Source organism: Chlorocebus sabaeus, chromosome 23 (genome assembly GCF_047675955.1).
Source record: "Chlorocebus sabaeus isolate Y175 chromosome 23, mChlSab1.0.hap1, whole genome shotgun sequence".
Classification (NCBI taxonomy): Eukaryota; Metazoa; Chordata; class Mammalia; order Primates; family Cercopithecidae; genus Chlorocebus; species Chlorocebus sabaeus.
The window spans coordinates 62,241,202-62,266,867 of record NC_132926.1 but is presented as its reverse complement, the minus strand read 5'-3'; the positions used below and the strand labels follow the sequence as shown (position 1 = coordinate 62,266,867).

The window sequence follows — 25,666 nt, the reverse complement described above, 5'->3', positions numbered from 1 at the left end:
AATTTGCACTTGGCATTTGTCTTCTATTGGCAACTCTTTCAGTGTCCCTCTAGTATCTCTTAGATCTTACCTCTTTGGTGCACTCTGGCAGACTTCCACCTGGCAGATGGTGTCTGCCATCTTCCAGCCCAAGAGCTTCCATAAGCTATTGATGCCTGCTCTGTCTGTGTAGACAGCAGGGAGGAAGGGATGGGAGCTAAGAACTCTCCAGGAACAGCTCTTAACCAGGGACTGATGGGAGGGGTACACAAATGCCCTAGCTCCCTTCTCCTTCAAGTGGAATTTTCTGATTCCCAGAGTTTCTCTGTGGATTAACTCCAGTTGCCTATAATATTACCCAGTTAATAACAGACCCTTTAATGCTTTTTTTTCTCTTCTCTTTCTCACCATCTTACTCCCCTGTTGGATGTCCCCTACCCCATGTCTCACATTTAACTACTTGAACTAAGACGTTTATTACTGAGTTTGAGTCTGGGAGAAACCATATGAAGACATTTTCTTGAGGAAACAAAGTTGTCAAGTTGCTTTCTATTCATCTATTAATATCTATTAAATAATCTTTTAATAGATTGTTTTTTGTTTTTCTGTTTCTTATATGAGGCTAGACCATGCATTGATTTCACTAAGAGTAACATGCTTAGTGAGGTTTTTTTTGACAGTTAAAATGGAATTATTACTTTTATTGACAATTTAGGGGCATAATGGACATTTTCACAGAACAAAAATGAGACAGTCCCAAGACAATGGAGTATAAAAGTATAGCATACAGGTTAATACTCTTCACCCTCATCCTCTCCCTCAGCACTATCTGTTCCAACCTTCTCATAATCCTTTTCAAGGGCAGCCATGTCCTCACGGGCTTCAGAAAACTCTTCTTCCTCCATCCCCTCACCCACGTACCAGTGAACAAAGGCATGCTTTGCATACATCAGGTCAAACTTGTGGTCCAGGTGAGCCCAGGCCTCAGCGACAGCTATGGTGTTGTTCAACATGCACACAACTTTCTGTACTTTGGCTAGGTCCCCACTAGGCACCACAGTGGGAGGCTGGTAGTTAATACCAACCCTGAAGCCAGTGGGGCAAAAATCCACAAACTGGATAGTACACTTGGTCTTGATGGTGGCAATGGCAGCAATGACGTCTTTGGGAACCATGTCACCATAGTACAACAGACAGCAAGCCATGTATTTACCCTGGTGAGGGTCACATTTCATCAGCTGAATGGTTGGCTAAAAGCAAGCACTGGTGATCTTGCTAAAGTTACCTTTATGGTTAACTTACATTTCCCTATACACATTATTTACTTACAGTATTTTAAAAATAATTATACAGTGTAAAGGTGGTATAAAAAGCATAATGACTCTATTAATTTTATAATTAAATGTATTCACTTTAAGCATATAAGAGTAGGGATATGGTTTGGCTCTGTGTCCCCACCCAGATCTCATCTCAAAATTATAATCCTCACATGTCAAGGTAGAGACCTGGTGGGAAGTAATGGGATCCTAGGGATAGTTTCCCCCATGCTGTTCTGTGATAGTGAGTTCTCATGAGATCTGATGGTTTTAAAAGTGGCTATTTCCACTGCTCCTTCTCTCTCCTGCCACTGTGAGAAGATGTGCCTTGCTTCCCCTTTCCCCTAACAAGATGGTGTAAGTTTCCTGAGGCCTCCCCAGCCACATGGAACTGTGAGTCAATTAAACCTCCTTCCTTTATAAATTACCAGTTTTGGGCAGTTCTTTACAGCAGTGTGAAAACGGACTAATACAGTAGGTATCACTTATGTGAAATGCTAAGGGGTAAATAATCTAAGATAAACAGTTCCAATGTCATTTAATTCCAATGTCATGTACAGTCATGGAATCTTGCTGAATTCAATTGTCTGCAAACAGTAGTGATTGGTGACATAGGAATACTAGATTAAATTGATAGCTATTAACCAAGTTTAGAAGAATGGATATGAGAGGGCAATTGGCCGTCAGTTCATATTCTTTTACTACTTTATTATTTAAAAAGCAAAGTAAAAAGTGCAACTCTCTACCTTTCTCACTTTGTTCTCTTATTTGAGGAATAAAAGGAGTGAAAATGGAAGCAACGTATAAGTTCTTTCTTAGTAAAAAGCAGATTATCTTCTCAATACAACTTTAATTAGAAGGCTATACCTGCATAACTTAATAGGAGTAGCTTGATTTTGAATTTGGAGCCCATCTCTAGAAAGCAAATGAATAGAGACCAAAGGAAGGGACTGAAGGGGACAGGAAGGTTAAGGGCTCACCTGGAAACCATATATAATCACAGCTTAATATCTTACAACTGCTTCTTTATCATAAATATAAAAGCAAGGTCAGAAACACCCCACATTTATAGTAAATGTTGATAACATTTTATCATCATGACACCTATTTTTCATTCTTTCTGAGGTAGGCAAAGTCCAAATTTCATGTCTTCCCAGGTTTACTTTTCTAGTTTCATGCATTGACTGCACATTTGATTTTGGGGAACTGTTCCCTCTGTGTGTCAGGTTGGCAAGAGGTAAGAAGTCTCTCACTAGTGATGCCTACTCATAGGACGGTTCTGCCTTCCAAATACACCTGGGACCATACATTCAGTGTTTTGTGTTTGCCTATCAGGATGGTTTGCAAATGATATCAGTGGTTGTATCGTCAAAATAGCAGTTTTCAAACTCTTATTTTCCCAGCAATTGAATAATTTTTTCAGATATAATATTCTGTAGAATTCCAAAACATAATTATATATGAAAACACTGATTCAACAGACAGGTAGCTGAAAATGGTAACAGCCTGCGGTATACTCTCACTGTACTCATTATTTATCCAGCAACATGAAAGAAAGGGTAAGAAATTTTCATTTCAAAATTTGATCACCAACAATATCTAACTGCTGCTTGTATTTCTCATTATAAACATCAAAGTCAGACAGGTAAGTACTAAAATTTATAATTCAACAAAATGAAGACATGACCTGCTAGAAATTAAATTCTTATTGGAAAATCGACTATTACATGATAAGACTATGTTCCAAGCAGATTAGTCTGAACTTACGTGGCGTAAACGTGGGAGGGTCATGTTATTGCATGGCTGGGTTACTGATGTGGGAAAAATGAGTTATATAAATCTTATAGAAGATACAGTTTACTGTGATAAGCTCAAAGGATGTGCACTTAGCAAATTATACCAAGAGCTATCAGGCTGAGGGATATTCAAGGATCATGGATTCTCCATTCTCCTTGGTTCTCCCTATACAAAATTCTATCTGGTTGCAAGAAACCCAGATTAAGGCCTCTTCTAACCCTTTATAATTCAAATTTGTCACCCTGAAACTCCAGGATGATTTCATAACATGATTGCAAAATCCCATTAACCAACCCTGTAGTAACTTAGTCGCAGTGTTTTTTTTTTCACTTCACCACTAGCATCCTCTTGCTACACTGCCACAGATTATGTAATAATGACCAGGTGTTGTACATGCCCACTATGGGCTGGCTTAGCAGATAGGCCTCAATAAAGCCATCCACATATGTGGGGACTTGCTTATACATCTGAAGAATGAGAGTAAATCAGGCACTGACTTTAAAAAAAGAAAAAGAGTATATATATATAAAAGAGTATATATATGAAAAGAGTATATAAAAGGGCTAATATATATTTTCACTAAGAAATACTTAACAGATGGTCATTTATACACACAGATTTTTATAGAAGTTTTTTTTTTTTTTTTTTTTTTTTTTCCAGATGGATTTTCATCCTGTCATCCAGGCTAGAGTACAGTGGCATGATCTAAGCTCACTACTACCTCCGCCTCTTGGGTTCTAGCGATTCTTGTGTACCAGCCTCCTGAGTAGCTGGGACTGCAGGCGCCCACTACCATGCCTGGCTAATTTTTGTATTTTTAGTAGAGACAGGGTTTCACCATGTTGGTCAGGCAGGTCTTGAACTCCTGAGCTCAAGCAATCTGCCCTCCTCAGCCTCCCAAAGTGTTGGGATTACAGGCGTGAGCCACCATGCCTGGCCTATAGAAGCTTTATACTGAGATTTGCACACAAGAATGGTTTAATAAGGCAATACCTTGAAAGGATGTTCACCAAAATGTGTTAAAATCATGTCTATAATACATGTGAGTTAGTAATTTCTAGTATACTCCTAAAGTGTTAAAATATATTAAAATAAAAAATTTGGGTGAAATTATTTGTATGCAACATGCTCAACTATGCAGAATTTTAGAGCTTCTAGAAACATAGCTTGAAAATAAATCCTAAAATGAGGTCTCTGACTTTGGGGGCTGTTTGCAAATTGAATTTGGATTATTGCCATTTTACAAATGAAGAAAGAAAAAACAAACCTCTCCCCCTAAAAAAAAAGAAAAAGTCAAAGGAATTTCATTTGACCCAGTCATGATTACTCAGGAACTCAGTGGCAGAAATGAGACGTGGAACTGAGGTCTTCTGTGCTGAAGTCCAGGAACCAAACGAACTAAACTTCCAGTAAGTAGAGCCTAGCACTGAAGTTACAGATTAGAGCTGAATTATTGTAATTTGGTGTAAAACAAAATTCATTTCACTGAATTGGGAACAATTAATTGTTTAAAAATAATACTAAGATATAATTTCCTGTTACTTTGACTTTGTTCCTAATCCATGTCTGATGGCTTGGGAATGATAAACAATTGAAATGTAAAGCTATGTATAGAAATAATCATTAGGCTTTGAAGACAGAACCAGTACTGGTAGAAATTGTAAGCCACTGTATTTGGCTATAAAATCATCCATAATAATCTTCCTAATAGATTTTGAGCCATCAGATAGATTATAAAAGGTTTGTAAAAAACCAAGTGTCATTTGCTTTTCCTTAAGAAATGCTAAATGCTAAAGCACATTCCCAATAGATGATAATTTTACATGACCATCATTTAAAGAAATCCTTTTCCTCAAAGTAAAATTTAGAACAATCTAGTCTAGACTGAAGGTTTGGGTGGTTATTTGCATCTAATCTCATTCTCATGGAAAATTTTGAGCCACCCCCTCTCCCTATCATGGGGATTTAAGGGGTGGCTCAGGCAAGGTGCTCACGTTGGAAATGCATGACAAGGTTTCAGTAGTGGAGGAAGGCATGGGGTGAGTATTCATTAAAGCCATTTAGTTTGCTCACTCAAAAGATAAATTGAAAGGATGGAAAAGGATCTAGAAATGGAAGACAAAGTCAATAGTAGAATTGAGACAATGTGAAAACAGGTGGACATGGAGCATAAAGGGGTCTCTTACCTTTATTGATTTTCAAGCATGTGAATTTATTAGTTTTGGAAGGTATGTATAAACATATGTTTATGTATATGCAATCATTCTTTTCCTTTTACTGAAGATCCTTGATATCTCTGATTGGGGTCAGTGATAGTGGATATAAATCGACAAAGGAACAGATCTCATAAACCAGTTCAATTAAAGAACATTAATAACTAATAATCACATGAGAAGATATGGCAGGTTTAGGCCATTGCATACAAACAGAGGTTACATTTTTAAAAATGTTAAGTTCCAGAATACATGTGCAGGATGTGCAGGTTTGTTACATAAGTAAATGTGTGCCATTGTGGTTTGCTGCACCTGTTAACCCATCACCTAGGTATTAAGCCCTGCATGCATTAGCTATTTATCCTGATGCTCTCCCTTCCCCCACCCTCCCAACAGGCCTCAGTGTGTGTTGTTCCCCTCCCTGTGTCCATGTATTCTCGCTGTTCAGCTCCCACTTGTAAGTGTGAACATGTGGTGTTTGGTTTTCTGTACCTGTGTTAGTTTGCTGAGGATAATGGCTTCCAGCTCCATCCATGCCCCTGCAAAGGACATGATCTTGTTCCTTTTTATGGCTGCATAGTATTCCATAGTATATATGTAGCACATTTTCCTTATCCAGCCTATCATTGATGGGCATTTGGGCTGGTTCCATGTCTTTGCTATTGTGAATAGTGCTGCAATGAACACAGGCATGCATGTATCTTTCTAATAGAACGATTTATTTTCCAAAGGAAACATTTTATATGAAAAATATACTATCCCTATAATATGTATTTGTACCCAGTGGGATAATTCTGGGAGTAAGACAGTGTAATGCAGTTTGTTGGGTTGTTGCAAGGCTTCTAATGTTCTGCTCCCAAACATGACTTTCTTTCTTCATTCTTTTTGACAAGAATACTTACAGACTTGGCAGAGTAGAAACAATGACAGAATATATATTCTTAGTAGATAAACAGGTTATTAAAGTATCTTTTGATGGGACAGGGCCAAAAAGTATCATGAATAACCAAGTGTTCATTTTATTCCAAGGAGGGTGTTCAGTAAATGACTCTGATTTGGGGCCAGGAGTTAACAACCTGAGCTAGTGGCAAAGGAGACTTGCTGTGTCACTTTGGAAAGCATGTGTTGACGAACATTGTTGCTCTTTCTGATGGCAGTCTTTCTCATCATTTGCCACAGCTGAGAAGGCAGGCATCTCCCACAAAGTGGTTTAGATGACAGATGCTTCTTGCATGGACGCTCTGAGTTAACTACTTTTCTAGAGATTCCTTTCCAGCTCAAGCTGGGATTACAGAAACCATTCAGCAAATGAACATTGACTGGACCAGCTGCTCCGTATATAACATATTGAGGCTCTTCAACTTGTTTGAAGCCTGGTACAATTTATCTGCACAGGTGCTGCAGGTGGAAAGCTATTAAATTTTCATTTATGTTGGCATTTCACAGGCATTCAAGCTTTCCAGAGCTGGAGCAGGCTGCCATCTTAAATGATTGGATTTATAGGAAGTTCAAATCTTGTGGCGAGAAAAGGGAACATATAGGCATTGACCTTGTTGGCTCATAATGTCTCCTTGGTTTCTGAACTTATTCAGTGTTTTGTCCTTCCTTCCTTCCAGATGCTGTTGTGCCAGATTCATTAACTGACTAACCCTGCTTTTCATTTTAATGACAAACATTTCTAATGTCCAAATAATAAACTCTGGTCTCAATAGTGACTGCTGACTTTAATCACTGGTTATCTGCTAGTCAGCTCTAGCTTAGTCTTAAAGACTTGCCTGAAGTTATCATTCTGTAATGCTATGTGAAAAAAAAACTGATTAAAAATGATTAAAAATGGTACAAAAGACTAGATTAACATATGAATGATTTTCACCCAAACACAGATGAAAGAGACACAAATACGATAAATACATGCTATTCTGGAGCAGGGCATGTCTGCTATATGTATATATATACACTGTGTATATATATATACTGTGTATATATATTTTATATATATAGTGTATATATACTGTATATATATTATATATAGTGTATATATATTATACATAGTATTATATATAGTGTATTATATATATAGTGTGTATATATATTTTATTTTATTTTTGAGACAGGATCTTGCTCTGTTTTCCAAGCTTGGAGTCCAGTTGTGTAATCACAGCTCCCTGCAACCTTGAACTCCTCACCTCAAGTAATCTTCCCACCCTGGCCTCCCAAACTGCTGAGATTACAGGCATGACACACCATCCTAGCCTCAGATATATATTTTCTTCCTTTCCATGGGTTATCTTCTCACTCTATTGATAGTGTCCTTGGTATATAAAAGTTTTAGATTTTGATGTAATTCAATTTATCTATTTCCCTTTGCTGCCTTTGCAGTCTTTATTATTTCCTTAATGTTGACTCTCTTCATAGTATTTTTATCATGATGGAAAAATTTTGGTTACTTTGCTGTTTTCTTAAACTTTATGTTACAGACCTTTAATTAACCTCGCTGCCTGAGATGCTTTTCATTCCTGTAGATTTTGACGTCCAGCCTGAATTGTAGTGCCTTATGGAGTGCCAGCAAGCAGGCAATAGGGCCAAGGGACCTTACATGCCAAGTTGACTTCTATTTATGTTCTCTTCAAAATTGGAGTTCTATCCTGAACAGTAACACTTTATTTGGTTGGCTTGGTAGCCTCAGCATTCCACCATCTTTTTAATCTATTTATTCAACATTCACTGGTGCTTATAATTTCAATTTGTGCAGTTTGTTTAATCCCTATTTGTGTCATCTGAAAAATTAATGAGTATATCTGATACCCTCATCTAGGTCAGGTTTGGTTTTTTTTGAATATTTTATTATTTAAACTTTTTCCACATCTTTCTCCCCTACTTAATGATTTCTTACCACGTTGTTTCATAATAACCTTTTCAAATCTGTAATTTGAACTAACTCTTAGATAACTTCTGAATTAGACAAAATTATTCTTTTTTTCTCACTTATACCCCTTTCTGGCACATTTTGTATACAGAATTATGTGTTAACTAAAATTATATACTTAGTAACCTAAAACTTTAGTGGAACCCTAAAAAGCAAGAAATCCTGAATAATAGTGGGCATTTACCGGTAAGAACAATTCACAGTTTTAGAAACATATTTCCTCATATTACAACAATTCTTAATTGGAAATGACCCAGATATTAAATGAGCATTAAAAGTAACTTTAGGATTTTAATTTACACAAAAAGTTTACCTAAGACATTTATCCCATTCACTGTACTTATTACTTTTAACAAAGGAGACATGAGACATCAACTAATGTATGTAAAACAAGCATTGGTTTGGTCTGGAAAGGTGGGACAACCAAGGTGAGGAGTCTTGGGGGCTTTCAGATCACAGGTTGGAGACAAATTGTTGCATTCTTTTGAGTTTCCAATTAGCCTTTCCAAAGGAAGCAATCAGATATGAATTCATCTCAGTGAGACTGAATAGAATGGGAGGCAGACTTGCCCTAAGCAGCTCCTAGCTTGAATTAACACTGACATTTTAAAATATTTAGCAAAGACAAACATAAAATTCAGACAAAATGTACACTGACAATTCTGAAGGCATTTCTATTTTTATTCCACCAATAATTTTAAGGATAGCTTGTTTAGTAAAATTAAATCACATGAACTTGAAAATTGCTAACACTTATTTACTTAATTTATAAGCACTCTTTTACTTACAAGCCAATTTGGTAGACACGACATATAACAATAAGTGTGCATACAAATAAACACATCTAGACATGTATACACACATAAACAAAGATCCCACAGCTTGAAACCTTAGTCATGAGATAGCAATACAAGCTTGCTGGTTTTACTTTGCCCCAATAGATAATCCAAGGAAGGCTGTGAACCAAAATTTTGGGTAAAGCAGTCTCCATGGCCGTTTGATTTTTTGTTTGTTTGTTTGTTTTTTGAGACGGAAATCTTGCTCTGTTACCCAGGCTGGAGTGCAGTGGCGTGATCTCGACTCACTACAAGTTCCGACTCCCAGGTTCACGCCATTCTCCTGCCTCAGCCTCTCAGAGTAGCTGGGACTACAGGTGCCCACCACCACCCCCGGCTAATTTTTTTTGTATTTTTAGTAGAGACGGGGTTTCACCGTGTTAGCCAGGATGGTCTCGATCTCATGACCTCGTGATCCGCCCGCCTCGGCCTCCCAAAGTGCTGGGATTACAAGCGTGAGCCACTGCGCCTGGCTGGTCATTTGACTTTTGAAGGCTAAACCTCCCCAGACTACAGGAGCACTGGGGTCAAACAGTACAAAAGGAGAGCATCACACATTAACCAGGCTCCCTACTTACAATAGGAATACAAAAGCCTGGATACATGCAATGCCATCCCACTTTCCCATTAGACAGTAAACTTCAGATTTTAAACAAATTTGGGACCAAGCAGCATTGCAACCGTGAGAGAAAATTCTAAGGAGGGTTTAATACTAGGCCTCAGAACCTCTGCCAAGAGCCTCTTCTTTTGAGTGTGAGGTCCACAGAACCCACGGAGCATCCTCCTGTGGGGTCCAATCTTAGAGTTCCAGATGTCTCTGACCTTAGGTGGTTGCCACCTGCAGGTTTCCCCTCCAAAGCTTACTATGAGGTTTATAAGAATAGGAAACAGCCGCTGTTAAGACTCTTTCTCCGGGCTGGCTCGCCAAAATATGTTAAGGGTGTCCAGGTTCTTGGCATCTTGAACAAAGAATTGGACAAAACGCACAAATAAAGCAAGGAAGGAATGAAGGGATTTATTGAAAATGAAAGTACACTTCACAGTGTGGGAGCGGGCCCGAGCATAGGGGCTCTAAGGGCAGGTTTTTTTTTTTTTTTTTAAATATATATTTTTTAAAGCAGCTAAACTCCTTTTTCAAACAGAAGCTTAAGCGAAAACTCAGTACAGCTGATAAGAGCAGCAGCTGCTCTGTTTGGGGCAAGGGATAAAGAAGTTCAGACTCCTGCTTTCCTTCCTCCAGTTCCTAAAGCTTTTCTTCTGAACTTGGATAGAGGCTTTACTCAGAAGAGAAAGACCTGCTAATAAGGTAGGAAATGGAACACAGTCATTCACTCCTTCTTCCCCAGCCCTACTTACATCAAAGCAATTCTGCTTTCATATGTAAAACATATTTAGAAGTCCATGTAACATTCAACTTAAACAACAGGGTTCTCCGTGTGAAATAGCCATTCAAAGACCTCCAAGCTAGTTCACAGGGCAAAACGTCAACCCATATAGAGCTGAGGACTTGTAACCATGATACAGCTCTATGACACCCCAATGTGGATACTAACCCAGGTGAGTAGCTCACATAGGGAAGATTAAAACCCAGAGGGGGGTCACCTGGCAAAGAGACCAGTTACTGAGACACACAACTCTTAGTTTTGATTCTAGAAATTGTAAACTGGAAGGGAACTCAGAGATCACCTAGCCCAGAAGCTGCAAATGATGTGTTGGTATGTATAACATTTTAAAAATCCATCACCAGCAATTAAAAAAATAAGAAATGAGACATAGGACTTTTTGGAACTTACAAACAGGGTTGGTCCAGTGAGAGGGGGCTGGACAGAACTGCCAGAGCTTGCAGAAAGCATGCAGGTTATATAGCATTTTCACTTATCACCCTTCCCTCAACTACCTCCACCTGACAATCTTCATTTAATCCAAACAAAGGACTTTGATCACCTGTACAGCCTGTGTTCCATGGGATGGGCAAGGGCCTCAGATGTTTCTTATAGATAAGGAATTAATCTCCAGGTTGGTCATGCTCAAAAGTCTGAATTCACAGTGCCCCTGTATACATCTGTCATATGTGGGCATTCTCAGGGTATGCTTAAGTTATCACTGTCAGGTTCATCTATCATCTGCCATAAACTTTTTGTGCTTAACATAATACCCTTGAGATTCATCCATGTTGTAGCATGTGATCAGATTTCTGTCTTTTTAAAAATGGTGTAATATTTGCAATATAAACATCATAAAAGTATATAGTCACTAGCCTATCCAAGGTCAATGCTAAAGAAAAAATCTTAAAAGCAGCTAGAGAAAAAAGTCAGATCATGTACAATGGGAAGCCCATCAGGCCAACAGCAGATTTCTCAGCAGAAATACTACAAGCCAGGGGAGATTAGAGGCCTACTTTCAACATTATTAAAGAAAAGAAATTTCAAGCAATAATTTTATATCTTGCCAAACTAAGCTTCATCAGTGAAGGAGAAATAAAATCTTTTCCAGACAAGCAAATGTTAAGGGAATTTGTACCACTGCACCAGCATTATGAGAGATCTTTAAGGGAGTTCCAAACATGGAATCAAAAGTATAATACCTGCTACCACAAAGTTGCACTTAAGTAAATAGCCCATAGATCCTATAAATCAACCACCTAACAACTTTGCAATAGGATCAAACCTTAATATCAACATAAACCTTGAATGTAAATGGTCTAAATGTTCTACTTAAAAGGCTCGAAGTGACAATTTGGATTAAAAACCAGGACCCACCTGTCTGCTGTCTTTAAGAGACCTATCTCACTGACAACATTCATAGACTCAAAGTAAAGTTGGAGAAAGATCTATCGCTGAAACTGAAAACAAAAAAAGAGATGAGGTTGCTATTCTTGTATCAGATAGAACATACTTTAACAACAGTAAAAAAGACAAAGAAGGAGATTACATAATGATGCAGGGTTCAATTCAACAAGAAGACAACTATCTTACATATATACACAACCAACATTGGAGCACCCAGATTAATAAAACAAGTACTTCTAGATCTACAAAAGACTTACACTGCCACTCAATAGGAGACTTCAACACCTCACTGACAGTATTGGACAGATAATCAAGGCAGAAAACTAGCAAGTAAATTCTAGACTTAAATTTGACATTTGACCAATTGGACCTAAAAGATCTAATAGAATATTCCACTCATCAACCACAGAGTATACATTCTTTTTATCTGTATGTGGTACATATTCCAAAATTAGGACACTTTTTTTTGCTGGCCAAAAGCAAGTCTCAATAAATTTAAAAAAAAAAAAAGAAAAAGAAAAAGAAATCATTCCAACCATACTCTCCAATCACAATGGAATAAAAATAGAAACAAATACCAAGAAGATCCCTCAAAACCACACTATTGCATGGAAATTAAACGCTTGCTCCTGAGTTAATTTTGGGTAAGCAATGAAATTAAGGCAGAAATTTAAAAAAATCTTTGAAATAAATGAAAATAAAGACCCAACATACCAAAATCTCTGGGATGCTGCGAAGGAAGTGTTAAAAGTTTACTGCACCAAATGCCTACCTCAAAAACTTAGAAAAATCTCAAATTAAGAATCTAACATCACACCTAATAGAAATAGAAAAAAGGACAAACCACAAAGCTAGCAGAAGAAAAACAACTAAAATCAGAGAACTGAATGAAATTGAGACCCAAAAATCTACACACAGAATCAATAAACCAAAAGTTGGTTTTTGAGAGGATAAACAAGATTGATAGACTGCTAGCTATGTTAACAAAGAAAAAAAGAGAGAAGATCCAAATAGGCATAATCAGAAATGTCAAAGGTAGTATTACAACTGATCCCACAGAAATAGAAAATTCCTAGAAACACACAACTTCCTAAGACTAAACCAGGAAGAAACAAGAACCCTGAACATGTCAATAATGAGTAATGATTATTACTCCCAGCTACTTGGGAGTAATTATTACTTGGGAGGTTGAGACAGGAGAATCACTTGAACCCAGGAGGTGGAGGTTGCAGTGAGCTGAGATTGTGCCACTGCACTCCAGCCTGGGCAACAGAAAGAGACTCCAAACAAAACAAAACAAAACAAAACAAAACAAAAAAAAGATAAAAAGATAAAAAGATAAAAAGAAGAAAAATGTCATTGGTATTTTTGATAGGAATTACATTGAATCTGTAAATTGCTTTGGGTAGTATGGCTATTTTAACAATATTAATTCTGCTTGTTTATTAGCATGTGATATCTTTTAATTTGTTAGCATCGCTTTCAATACCTCTCATCAACATTTGTAATTTTCCTTGTAGAGACCATTTATGTCCTTTGTTAAAGCTATTCTTAGGTTTTTTGTTTTTTTTTTTTTTTTGTAAATGTTATAAATGTGATGTCTTCCTTATTTTTTTCAGATAGTTTGCTGTTATGGTATTAAAATGCTGCTGATTTTTGTATATTGCTTTTGTATCCTGCAAGTTGTTTATTAGTTCTCACAGTTTTTGGTGGCATCTCTGGGGTTTTCTACATATTAGATCATGTCATCTGCCCATAGGGACAATTTAACCACTTTTTTCCAAATTGTAGGCCTTTTCTTAATTTCTCTTACCTAACACTTCCGGTCAGGACTTCTGGTATGTTGAATAGAAGAGGCAAGAATTAGCATCCTTCTCTTTTCTAGATATTAGAAAAAGTTTCAACTTTTCCTCATGAAGTGCTATATAAATTGGGTGTTTGTCATGTATAGTGTCCATTTGGTTGAGGTATACCCCTTCTATACCTATTTTTTTGATAATTTTCATTATAAAAATGTTGAATTATGTCAAATCCTTTTCTGCATCTGTTGAAATAATCATATGGCTTTTTTCCTTTATTCTGTTAATGGCATATATCATATTTATAGATTTGTTTGTGATGAACTATACTTGAAACCCTGGGATGAACCACATTTTATCATGGTAAATATTCTTTTCGTTGTACTGTTGAATTTGGTTTGATAGTATTTTTTTGAGGATTTTTGCATCTATGTTCATCAAAGATATAGTCCTATAATTTTGTTTCCTTACAGCATCCTTGTCTGGCCTTGGTATCAGGGTAAAACTGACATTTAAAAATGAGTTTGAAAGAATTCTCTTCCTTCCAATTTTTTGGAATAATTTGAGAATTAGCATTAGTTCTTTAAAAAATATGTGGTAGAATTCAGCAGCAGAGAAGCCATCCAGTGGTCTTTCTTTGTTGGAAGACTTCATTACTGCTTTAACTTCATTACTTGTTATTGATCTGTTCAGCAGTCTCGTTCTTTCTTATTTAATTTTGATGTATTGCATGTGTCCAGGAATTCATTCATTTTCTCTAGATTTTCAAATTTTTTGATGTATAGTTGTTCATAATAGTCTCTAAAAATCCTTTGTATTATTGTGTCATCAGTTGTAATGTCTTTTTGGTTTCTGATTTTATTTGGTTCTTGTCTTGTTTTTTAGTCTAGATAATGATTTGTCAATATTGCTTAATTTTTCAAAAAATTAACTTTACTCTGGTAAAAATCAATTTTGAAATGTCCATGTAATGTAGTACCATGCAGGTATTCAAGATAATTAGGTATATATTTTTGTGATGCTATGTTGCAACATATGTGATGCTATGTTGCAACGTTCACTGAGTGAAGAAAGGAAGTTACAGAATAACATATTCAGTATAATATCATTTGTTTACAAAAAATGAAGACAAGAAAGGAAATATTGCTTACGTATGCTTGTATATGTATTCTTTATGGAGGGATACAAAATAAATTGTTAATAATGATTTTAAAAACAAAACTGACTTTACATTTCTTATTTAGTATTTTTTAGTCTCTATTTTAATTTTGCTTATCTTTTCAAAAAACTAATTTTAATTTTGTTGATCTTTTGTATTATATATTTAATTTCAGTTTCATTTATTTCTCCTCTTATCTTTGTTATTTTTATCCTTCTAGTAGTTTTGGATTTGTTTTGTTCTTGCTTTTCTAATTCCTTGAGATACATTATTAAGATGTTTTTTAAAAGTTTTCTACATTTTTGGTGCAGAAATTTAGTGTTACAAACTTCCCTCTTATGTGCTTTTCCTATATCCCATAGGTTTTAGTATGTTGTATTTATACTTTTATTTGTTTCAAAAAGTTTAAATGGCACATTGGCTATACAGGAGCATCTTGTTTAATTTCCATGTATTTGTGATTTCTAAAGGTCTTCTTGTTATTAATTTTTAGTTTTATTCCCTTGAGGCCAGAAAAACTGCTTAACATGATTTAATTTTTGTAAACTTGTTGAGACTTTTGGCCTTACATATACTCTACCCTGGAGAATGTTTTATGTGCTGATGAGAGGAGTGTGTATTCTGCCCGAAGTAAATGAAATGTTCTGTAAATGTCTATTAGGTCCATTTGTTCTATAGAGCAGTTCAAATCTAGGGTTTCTTTGTTGATTTTCTGTCCAGATGGCCTTTCTAATAATGAGAGTGCAATGTTGAAGTTCCTTTCTATTATTATATTAGGGCCTATCTCCCCCTTTAGATCTATCAATATTTGCTTCATGTGTCTGGGTGCTTCATTGTTGGGGGCATATATATTTATAATTGTTATAGTGTCTTGATGAATTCATCCTTTTATCATTATATAATGATCTTTGTCTCTTTTTTACAGTTTCTGACTTAGACTCTATTTTATCTCATATAAATATAGCTACTTCTCTTTGATTTTGGTATACATTTGCATAGAATATCTTTTCCCATCCCTTTACTTTAAGTCTGTGTGTGACATTCCAGGTGTATGTTTTTTGCAGGCAGTGTTTCTTTAGTTTGTTTGTTTTTTTTCCTGGTTGTTTTGAATATTCTTTGTTACTTTATTCCTCTTTTTGTTGTTTATTTTTGTGGTTTGGTGTGTTTCTATATTGATAAAGTTTGATTCTTTTCTTTTTCTCATTTGTGTATCTGCTATAGCAGTGAGTTTTATACCTTCAGTTGTTTTCCTTATGGTAATTATCATCCTTTTTCCCCCAGATACAAGATTTCTAGCTAGCTCAAAGGCCTTTTGAAACAAAAGACCAGAGATTCTCTCACACAAGAGTAAGAAAGTGGAGTTTATTTTAAGATTATGTATTATAAGAACTAGAAATATATTTGAGTTCTAAAGCATCTTTAAAGTCCAGTTAGTCTTTTATAGCCAAGTTGGCAGGGCTAATTTTTTCACAAAGATAAAAGGGAGAGGTATTGTGGATAAGCTGTAGAATGCTTCAAGATTTATCCAGTACAGATTTATATGGAAGCTAGCCAGGTGTCTTTAGTACTTTTACAAAATTGTGTCAAACAGTTTCTTATTTATTTTGGGGTAGCTTAAAACTTGTTTCAGCTTCTATTTTTTGCATTATTGAAACATTCTATCATCAGTGCACTTCACAACAGACTCTCTTTTACAGTCCCTTAATATGTTTTGTAACTAAATGAAATATAGAATTAACTGGACATGAGGGAGATAGTTTATGATTAAGAAGAAGTGCCATTACCAAAATTTGTAATTTTATTTAGTGTAATTATTTATAGAAAATGGACTATTATCTTGGGATTTGGTGTTAACTATTCAAATTATGATATGCACAGAGACTTAAAATTATTGTAAATACAACAAGTTATCTAATTTAGTAGAGTTAATCAGCTATTGCACAAATTCCTTAGTCATTTTTGTAAAAATCATAGCTGGGTATAATAATCGAAGATAGACATTATTTTCATGGTATCCATCCACATTCATTCTGTAACGATGCTGTGGGTTGTAAAAATCCTGACAAAAGGGCTGTATTTTGTGTACTTTCAAGTGACTTTCTGTGGCAAAGTGTTTACTTGTATAATTTAAAAGCAAGTTCAGGTGTAAAAACAAGTACATTTGGATATGTATATGTGAAAATCAATTTTTCACCTTAGGATTTTAGAACTAGGTTCAATGACTATGTATTCTTTCAATGCTCAATGGCTTCTATTTTGTATATATATTTACCTTTACATGCCTGCCTAACAAATCTTAAAAATCAAGGCTATTACAGTGTGTTAGGTTTTAATACTCTGTATAGTCATATGAATTGCTTTCAACTAGTTTTAGCAACAAAAATAGCATTTTACGTTTTCATTTGGTGCCTTCACATCCTCCCAATAATACACTTTTTTTTCTTCTCTACCTCTTCTGAAATGGATCTACTTTTTGCCCACTAAACAATAAAGAACATGTTTTAAGTATTGTTTTCCTTCACCTCAACTTTGGCCCAGACTGTTTTCTCAACTTTGATTATTATTCATGAATTTGTTCATGGGTTTGTTCTTACTTTTGAATTTTCCTCAGCTGTCTTTTGCTATTCTCTTTAATATGTGCCATTAACACATATATGTAAATACTTAAATTCTTCAGAAAAAATAAAATTGTGTTTTCTGCCTACTTTGTTAACAGTCTCTGAATATTCCCTGCCAGACACTGTGGCCATGGTAGGTTTTTAAAAACCTGTGGGAATGAATGACACCTGGTAAGCAGGTGTTCTCTGAGCTGATTTTCCACTGTGCCCATTGTTGATACCCTTGCTTTATGACCTGGTTTCTGACCTCAGATATTGGCTACTTTCTAAGACTCTGCTTAACTTTGGTGCCAGTGTGTCCCTTGATCTGACTTTCCTCTTAAATTTTTGCTATCTTGAACGGGGTTTTGTGGATAACCCCTTTCTTGTTTTTGAACTCTAGTAAATTAAACTCCCCATAGCTAAATGATGACATATCCCTAACCTGGAGCTTTTACCAAGCAGCAGTTCTTTTTGGATCTCTCCTATTGAGGACTCTCTTTTTTCCCCAGGGCAGTCATTATGATTAATTCACAGGATCACAGGAGAGGACCTTTTAAGTCCATTTAGGTACATTCTGGAATGTAAGACTATCCTGTGGAATAGTGGGATAAAATGTGTAAAATGCCCTCACAGGCATACTTCATCTGTGAGGACCTGAGAGCAGAAAAGCTTTGGTAATTAATTTGATAGGTTCTGGGATGGGTACTGGACTTTGGTGGTGATAAGTGAAGAGATTGTTATTTGAATGTGAAGAGAGCTGTATGTGCTTTTCCATCTCTGAGCAGGGAGTGTAAAATCTATTTAGAGATGTAGCCATCAGCCAAAAGTGAGAAGTCTCTTAAAACAAGCAAAAAAGGCACTGCTAATAATTTTGATTCCTGCACCAAGTGTTCTATAAAAGTCGTGCTAAAAATGCCACTCTTAGCAAATTGTATTTCACTATAATTTAAAGCATGTTACAACTTCTTCAAGTGATAAAGCTAGAGAACAAAGTGTTTGAGAATGTTTAATATGGGGATTTACATTTGAGTTAACTGAGCTAAAAAAAAAATCCCCATAGAATTGAAATTATTGATAACTTATGTGATTACCACGGAGGCTTGTTGGGATTCAGCATGAGAATACTACTTCCTAAGATGCAAAGAAATGTACATTATTGACATTAGATAAATCCATATAGAGGATATGTGGATCCTACTGGCCCTTAAATATTTACTTTTTAAAAAGTTACTGTTCTGTCCATTCTTGAGGTGGAGATGGCTGCGGCTATGGTGGTGATGCTGCGAGGGGGTCTCCTGCCCCAGGCGGGCCAGCTGCCTGCCCTCCAGACTGTCTGCTATGGCTCCAAGGCTGTTACCTGCCACCATCGTGTGATGCACTTTCAGCAACAGAAGCTGATTGCTGTGACTGAATATATCCCCCAGACACCAGCCATCAACCCAACATGTCGGCCATCTCCTCCCGGCCCCCAGCAGGAGGCATCACTGGAAGCCCTAGAACTTACCACAGAGGGAGCAAGGTTGCCAGGAGAAGTGACAGCTGATGTACCCTTGGTTATTGCTTTCCAATTTCAGGAGAGGGGCCTCATCAGGCTTCTCCACCGGGAGGTAGCAGCAGTTTTCCAGGACAACCGAATGGTAACTGTCTGCCAGAAGGTGGCTCTGAGCGCAGAGGACAAGCTTCTTATGTGACACCAGCTGCGGAAACGCAAGATCCTGATGAAGGTCTTCCCCAACCAGGTACCGAAGCCCTTCCTGGAGGATTCCAAGTGCCAAAATCTGCTGCCCCTTTTTGTGGGGCACAATGTGCTGCTGGTCAGTGAAGAACCCAGGGTCAAGGAGATGGTCTGGATCTTAAGGACTGTGCCATTCCTGCCGCTGCTAGGTAGCTGCATCAGTGACACCATCCTCAGCAGGCAGGGCATTATCAACTACTCCAACCTCCCCGGCCTGCCCCTGGCACGGGGGGAGCTTGTAGTAGGCCTCATCTGCCTCACTGCCCAGACCCAGTCCCTGCTCCAGCACCAGCCCCTCCAGCTGACCACCCTGTTGAACCAGTACATCAGACAGCAGCGCGAGGAGGATTCTGTTTTGTCAGTCAATGGGAAGCCAGATCATCCTGACCCTGCTCCGGACTCTTACCCAGCTGGTTAGCCAGCCCTGCCCATAAATACACTGTCCGATTGGCTGTGCTGTCCACCATGGGAGATGTGGAAGAACTTGGGGTGGGGGAGTGCGTTTGTCACTGGGCTTTACTAACACTGGACAATATCACTCCCACACTAGGGGAGTGATATTGTCAGGTATAGGGTCACTTGGAGATGCAGAGGATTCCATTTCAAATGGAGGCTGTCAGTCACTGGTTTTATCCTTAGTTTTCCTAACTCGGGACCCAATAGGAGCAAAGGTCCAAGGCAGAGAGGCTGAAAAGATAAGGCTATTACCCCCTGCCTCCTTGGTCACTGCCCCTTGCTGCAAGGGCTTCTTAGCCCACTCCCTTGGGGCACAAACTGCCACTGCCACGGTAGCTCAACCAAGCAGTCGTGCTGAGGATAGCACTCGGTGAGAGCCTGCTGTGTGCCAGGCTTTGTGCTGAGTGCTGTACGTGCGTTAATTCCTTTATTCCTGACCACATTGTACCCATTTCACAGAGAAGGAGCAGAGAAGTAGCTTGCACAAGGTCATGCGGTTAGTAAGTGGCAGAACAGAGACTTAAACCAGGCCCTCTCTGCTCTGAAGACAGCATCCTGAATTTCTACACTAGAGCTTCCTCATCAGGTTACCCAGAAGTGGGTTCCATCCACTATCCAGGTGTGCTCGGATGTTAGTTCTCCACCCTCGGGGTGTGCCATGCTATGGAAAGTTTGGGAGCACTGCTTTATGATAAAACGAAATGCATTCTACTTTCTCTATTTTGTGGTTTACATGGTTGTCCCTCCTGTAGACTTATTCTCAGGGACTTCTCTGTCTTCTGACTTTCCTCACTCTCATTTCCCATCCTAGGAAAATCCTCTTCCCCTGTACCTGTTCCCACAAATGGCATCCCGCGCATGCTTGCCCTGTGAAAGGCAGCTGACAGCTGTGCCCACTAGCTAACATTTCTCTGGTGGTTCTGAACAAAAGGGCTGGGGGGAAACTAGGATTCTCGGTTAATGGGGGATTCTGAGGGCTCTAGAGTAGGAGGCCTCATGCAAGTCTCCGTGAATCAGAAATTCCTAACAAAGGAGATTGGATGCTTAACTCAGAAAACAAACAAACAAACAAAAAACAAACAACAACAACAAAGTTACTTGTTTGATACTTGAAACAAGTTATGTCTGAAAGAGCAAATAAGGTATAAACTCTTAATTGGGGGTTATATTTCAGTGTAAGATGTGTATATTAAAGTCTCTTGATGTGTAGACTAACTTTTTATTAATTGACCACTGTCCACAAATCAGAGCAAACAGCTGCTTGCCACAGAAATGAAACTACTGCAAATTCTGGAAATGTTGCCACCTTGAGAAGATTGTTCATTGGAAGATATTAAATTGCAGGTTTACTTACAACACCTGGGAATGTTTCTTCATTGGAAAATACCTAACTTAAAGTAAATTAAATTAATTCATACTCTGTTTAGTTCCAAAAAGTGTAAAGTCAGCATTGATGTAACTTTTCTGTAACTTAGGATAATTCAAGGTTGCCTAAGGAGACAAAGTGCATCCATCGTGGAGCCATCTCTGTGCCGTCTGCTGACGTTTACGAGTAATCACCAGAATCATTCACATTTCTGTAAGCAATATTCTTCTACACTGGAAAAGAAGTGCAGGGTGCACTTAGCCAACTTCTTGGCAGTTGTGAAAAACGTAGTAATCAGAGTAGTTGTCAGGCACCTTAATTGAAGGTCTCCTTGTGACTATTTTGCGTACGCACATTATGCTCAGTGACTATCATTTGGGAGGAAATGTTAAGGCGAATAAGTTAGCATTTAGACTATTGATTAAAAAGAAAGAGAAGATTATGCGGGAAGTCAGGGACCCTGAATGGAGGGACCGGCTGAAGCCATGGCAGAAGAACATAAATTGTGAAGATTTTATGGCTTCTGTCAGGGTGGATTTCCCTGATAGAAGATCTTGCCAATGAGTCAAAGAAAGAGTTTATCTAATTAACTTGCTGTTTTTGCCCTGTACCTCAGACTGTAGTCAGCACACACCCTGCCACAAAGACAGAACAGCATGGAGGAGGTCTTTTTTTTGGTCCCTTTTGATCACCGAAGAGCCTCCATTTACATATTGAGAGATCTGATAAACTCTGATTGTGTATGTGCAGGTAGGTTGGGGTGTTTTGTCATAAATACCACAAAAACATTTATTCTAGTGAGATTCTGAAGGGAATATCATGAAAAGAAACTATCTCTGATGTTTCTCATGCTGATCTGTCAATGGTCTTGAAATTGAGAAAAATGAGATTTGAAAGGAAGCAATGGGAGAAGTTAGAGAAGGCAACTGGGGATGAGGGACAAGGAGAAGATAATATATCAACAAGTCAGAGTGATGGAAGGGCCCTAACAAAAATTTAATGGAAGAGAGTCCAAGAAAAGGAGAAATTAGAGAAACAAAGATAAATGGACAGAAAAGAAATATTTGGTGTCATTAAAAAAATCAGGATTCAAACTTTGTTTTTTCTTTTGTTGATTATTGTGAGCACTTTCTGTGTACCAGACACTGTACTAAATGCTTTGTCTTTTAATTTATTATTTTATTTTCTTGTTACAACCATATGAGGAAGCAGTGAAGCTAATAGTGTTTGTTTATGTATTGTATTATTTGTTTAGAGACAGGGTCTTGCTTTGTTGCCCAAGCTGGAATGCAGTGGTGTGTTTATAACTCTTTGCAGCCTCGACCTCCTGGGCTCAAGTGATCCTCCCACCTAAGCCTCCTGAGTAGTTGGATCTACTAGTGTGTGCCACCATGCCTGGCTGACTTTTAAACTTATTTATCTTTGTATGTTGCCTAGGCTGGTTTGGAACTCCTGAGTTCAAGCAATCCTCCTACCTCAGCCTCCCAAAGTGCTGAAAGTACAGGCATGAGTCACTATGTCAGACGACTAATAATGTTAAATGTGTGAACCCTAGAGCTTGAATATCTGGATTGGAATCCCTGAGGTGCCACTTACTGGCTTTGTGATCTTGGGCGTAGTAAACTTTCCATATCCCAGTTTCTTCATCTGTAAAATGGTGATAATAATAATAATGGCATATACTTAATAAGGATATGGTGAGGATTAATAGGCTGATGAGGATTAATTGGGTTAATAGGTGCTTGAGGATTAACATACAGAGCATTTAGAGCAGAGCCTACACACGGAAGCACTCAATGAAGGCTGACCACTGTTATTATTTTATTTTTATTAGTATTCCAGTTTAATAGTTGATGCTTATAAAAGTCAAGGCACATTCTCAGGGGTCTTAATGAGTGTCAAATCCAGATGAATTTGTCTTAAAGATCCATGTTTATAATTCATATTTTCCGTATCAGTCTGTTCTCATGCTGCTATGAAGAAATACCTGAGACTTGGTAATTTATAAAGAAAAGAGTTTTAATTGACTCACAGTTCTGCATTGCTGGGGAGACCTCAGGAAACTTACAATCATAGTGGAAGGCAGCTTTTCACAGGACGGCAGGAGAGAGAATGAGAGCTAGCAGGGGAAATGCCAGATTCTTATACAACCATCATATCTTGTGAGAACTTACTCACTATTATGAGAACAGCAGGAGACTGCCCCCATGATTCAATTACCTTTCACTGAGTCCCTCCCATGACACATGGGGATTATGGAAACTATAATTCAAGATGAGATTTGGGTGGGGACCCAGTCAAACCATATCATTCTGCCCCGGCCCATCCCAAATCTCATGTGCTCACATTTCAAAGCACAATTATACCTTCCCAACAGTTCCCCAAAGTCTTAACTCATTCTGGCATTAACTCAAAAGTTCAAGTCCAAAGTCTCATCTGAGACAAACAAGTTCCTTCCACCCATGTGCTGGTAAAATCAAACACAGGTTAGTTCCTTCCAAGAGACAATGAGGGTACAGGCACTGGGTAAATACACCTGTTCCAAGTGGGAGAAATTGGCCAAAACAAAAGGGTTACAAGCACCAAGCAAGTCTAAAATCCAACAGGGCAGTAATTTAACTTTAAAGTTCCAAAATGATCTTTGACTCCATGTCTCACATTCAGGGCACACTGATGCAAGAGGTGGGCTTCCATGGCCTTAGGCAGCTCTGTCCCTGTGGTTTTGCAGGGTACATCCCCCCTCCCTGCTTTCATAGCTGGCATTGAGTGTCTGTGGCTTTTCCAGGTGCATAGTGCAAGCTGTTGGTGGATCTACCATTCTGGGGTCTGGAGGACAGTGGCCTTCTTTTCAAAGCTCCACTAGGCAGTGCCCCACTGAGGACTCTGTGTGGGGGCCATGACCCCACATTTCCCTTCTGCACTGCCCTAGCAGAAGTTCTCCATGAGGGCTTTGCCCCTGCAGCAGACTGCTGACTAGATATCTAGGCATTTCCATCATCCTCTGAATCTAGGTGGAGGTCCCCAAACCTCAGTTCTTGTCTACTGTGCACCTGCAGGACCAACACAATGTGGAAACTGCCAAGGCTCTGGGCTGGCATCTTCTGAAGCAATGACATGAGCTATACTGTGTCCCCTTTTAGCCATGGCTGTAGCTGCTAGGATTCAGGGCACCAAGTCCAGAGGCTGCACACAGCAGGGAGGCCCTGGACCCTGGGCCTGGCCCAGGAAACCATTTTTCCTTCCTAGGCCTCTGGGTCTGTGATGGGAGGGGCTGCTGCCAAGTTCTCTGAGATGCCCTGGAGACATTTCCCCATTATCTTGGTGATTAGCATTTGACTCCTCATTACTTAAGCAAATTTCTGCAGCCAGCTTGAATTTTTCCCCAGAAAATGGGTTTTTCTTTTCTTCTGCATTGTCAGGCTGTAAATTTTCCAAACTTCTATGCTCTGTCTTCACTTGAATGCTTTGCTTAGAAATTTCTTCTGCCAGGTACCCTAAATCATCTCTCTCAAGTTCAAAGTTCCACAGAACTTTAGGGCGGGGGAAAAAAGCCATCAGTCTCTTTGCTGAAGCATAGCAAGAATGACCTTTACTCCAGTTCCCAACACATTTCCCACCTCCTTCTGAGGCCACCTCAGCCTGGACTTCATTGTCCATATTACTATCAGCATTTTGGTCAAGGCCATTCAACAAGTCTCTAGGAAGTTCCAAACATACCCACATCTTTCTTCTTCTGAGCCCTCCAAACTGTTCCAGTCTCTGCCTGTTACCCAATTGCAAAGTCACTTTCACCTTTTCGGATATCTTACAGAATTGCCCTATTCTCTGTGTACCAATTTACTGTATTAGTCCATTGTCATGCTGCTATGAAGAATTACTGAAGACTGTGTGTTTTATAAAGAAAATAGATTTAATTGACTCATAGTTCTGCATGGCTGGGGAGGCTTCAGGAAACTTACAATCGTGGTGGAAGTTCTTCCACCTTCTTCACTGGGTAGCATGAGAGAGAATGACACAGCAGGAGAAATGCCAGATGCTTATAAAACCATCAGAACTTGTGAGAACTCATTCAGCATGGGGGAAACCGCCCCCATGATTCAATTACCTCCCACTGACATATGGGGATTATGGGAACTGTAAGATGAGATTTGGAGGGTTGGGGGCACAGCCGAAACCTATCATACTCTAAGGAGATGGAAGACCTGGTTTGTAATTCTAATGCTAATATTAGCCATCTCTTTTGTAAGTTACTTAAATGCTGATTTGGCTTGAATTCCTTCATAAAGCAGATCCTATGTCAAGGGCTTGAGAAATAGTTCCCATGTATATAGTGTATATATATGTATACTATCAACTATTGTAACCCAATCCCATAAAGCAGAATATAAGCATGATGAATTGGGAAGAGTGAAATGGGAAGGAAGGCAGCCCATCTAAGGATGCATTTTTAAGAAGATGTCTGGGGGGAGGTGGAGGTCAAAGCTGCTCTATACAATGTGCTTCAGAATCATCCATCCATGGAGATGTGTGCACCTCTCACGGGGAAGATGGAAATATTTATCTACCAGTTACTATCCTCTGTTGATCGAAGGTTGCTCCAGGGTTGTTAATATTCTCACACTTCCAGGTTTGCTCATGACTCAGCATAGACCAAACTTCATTGGACAGAGAAGCCTGGGGCAGAAAACAAATGAG

At 38.3% G+C, this 25,666-nt stretch overlaps 1 protein-coding gene and 1 pseudogene across 1 annotated transcript; one reads left to right on the top strand and one right to left on the bottom strand.

Moving 5' to 3' along the window:
* Nucleotides 1-20,961, top strand: part of LOC103244398 (large ribosomal subunit protein uL10m-like) — a 37,221-nt pseudogene extending 16,260 nt beyond the window's left edge.
* LOC140709996 (tubulin alpha chain-like) lies at nucleotides 642-6,500 on the bottom strand. The gene is given in 2 exon segments (XM_073010797.1): nucleotides 642-1,264; nucleotides 6,440-6,500. Coding segments are annotated over 2 exon segments (555 nt in total). The 3' UTR covers nucleotides 642-770.
* Nucleotides 20,962-25,666: the final 4,705 nt, after the last annotated feature.